The 1,395-nt window shown below is 34.6% G+C and overlaps 1 protein-coding gene across 1 annotated transcript; it reads left to right on the top strand.

Moving 5' to 3' along the window:
- Positions 1-475: 475 nt before the first annotated feature.
- Positions 476-1,395, top strand: LOC7463697 (glucan endo-1,3-beta-glucosidase 4). Its single transcript, XM_002307866.4, has 3 exons — positions 476-642; positions 726-977; positions 1,087-1,395. The coding sequence occupies exons 1-3, from the start codon at positions 570-572 to the stop codon at positions 1,119-1,121; spliced, it is 360 nt and encodes a 119-aa protein (XP_002307902.2). The 5' UTR covers positions 476-569; the 3' UTR covers positions 1,122-1,395.

The raw sequence follows: 1,395 nt of genomic DNA on the forward strand, positions 1-1,395 counted from the left end.
TTTTATTTAGTTTGCTTCACCAATACAGTCTTCTTGTTGTCCACATGACAAAAGATTAAAGGCTCGGTAATGCACATTGCATGCCTGTAGCTTTTTGAGCAAAAAAATAAAAAAATAAATTTCCATGTGAGTATGAAGTAAGTTTTGGTTAAATGTTTCATGCAAAATCCCAATAATTAAGCTAATCAGATTGTTATATTGTTATTGGATCACTAAAAACTAGCTAGCAACTTGCTGGCCATTAAATTGTGGTCATGCTTATGGGTATTGCTGCATGCATAATTACATATTATTCCGATCCTCTATCAGAATAATATGGAAGAAAGTACTGCAGAAAATGTAACAAGAACAGAAAAAAAATAAAAATTCAGGGTAATATAGGTATTCTAAACAAATCCTGAATTCTTGCCGTGAGATCGAAGAAATGTAGATAGATTGGAATCTCGACTTTATAAAAAGTGGATATCATCTTTGATCTGGCAAATTCACTTCATAAATATAAAGGACTAATCAGAACTGTTTGTGGTTATATGAGTTTTCACTTCAAGGGATCGATATAAGTTTCTGTCATGATGTCACCAAATTTTCCAAGGATTCTTCTCCTAGCTCTGTCCTTCCATGCTTTAATGCTGCAAAAATCAGGTAAATCATTGATAAGGCTATAGTTTTTCTCCCTGATAGCAAGGAAATGTCTGTTTTAATTGTGATTTTTGGTGAATTTATAGAGGGTCAATTTGAGGAATGGTGCATAGCTGATGAGCAAACACCAGATGATGAGTTGCAAAGGGCCATGGACTGGGCATGTGGGAAGGGAGGTGCAGATTGCAGCAAGATTCAAATGAATCAACCTTGTTATATGCCAAATACAATAAGGGATCATGCCTCTTATGCCTTCAATGATTATTACCAGAAGTTTAAGCATAAAGGAGCAACTTGTTACTTCAACGCTGCTGCTCTCATCACCGATCTTGATCCAAGTAAGATAATTTTTCTACTTGAAAACTTCAAAATTAGTCCCCCAATTCTGTATTGATACTCAATGTAATCCCCAAGCTCTGATAATCTTTCTTATTGAATTAATGGCAGGTCAGCACTCTTGCAAATTTGATTATCTTCCCTGAGCGAAACAATTCAAGGAATTGAAGGTTTTGGATCAAATATATATTTTGTGGATTATTTCATGGCAATGAGACCAGCAAAATTTGGTTTGGTCATAAAAAGACAGGTTTTCCAGTACTAGTTTTGGATTGTTGCTTTTCTTTTTTCCATTTTGAGAAAGTGTTGTTACTTGTTGCATCCAAATTATGTCCCACATTGATCTTCATGTGACCTTAGGAAAGCAATGTTGAAATGAACACCTTAATTTATATTCATAACGGTGTGATGTTTGTAACA

This window comes from Populus trichocarpa, chromosome 6 (genome assembly GCF_000002775.5).
Source record: "Populus trichocarpa isolate Nisqually-1 chromosome 6, P.trichocarpa_v4.1, whole genome shotgun sequence".
Classification (NCBI taxonomy): Eukaryota; Viridiplantae; Streptophyta; class Magnoliopsida; order Malpighiales; family Salicaceae; genus Populus; species Populus trichocarpa.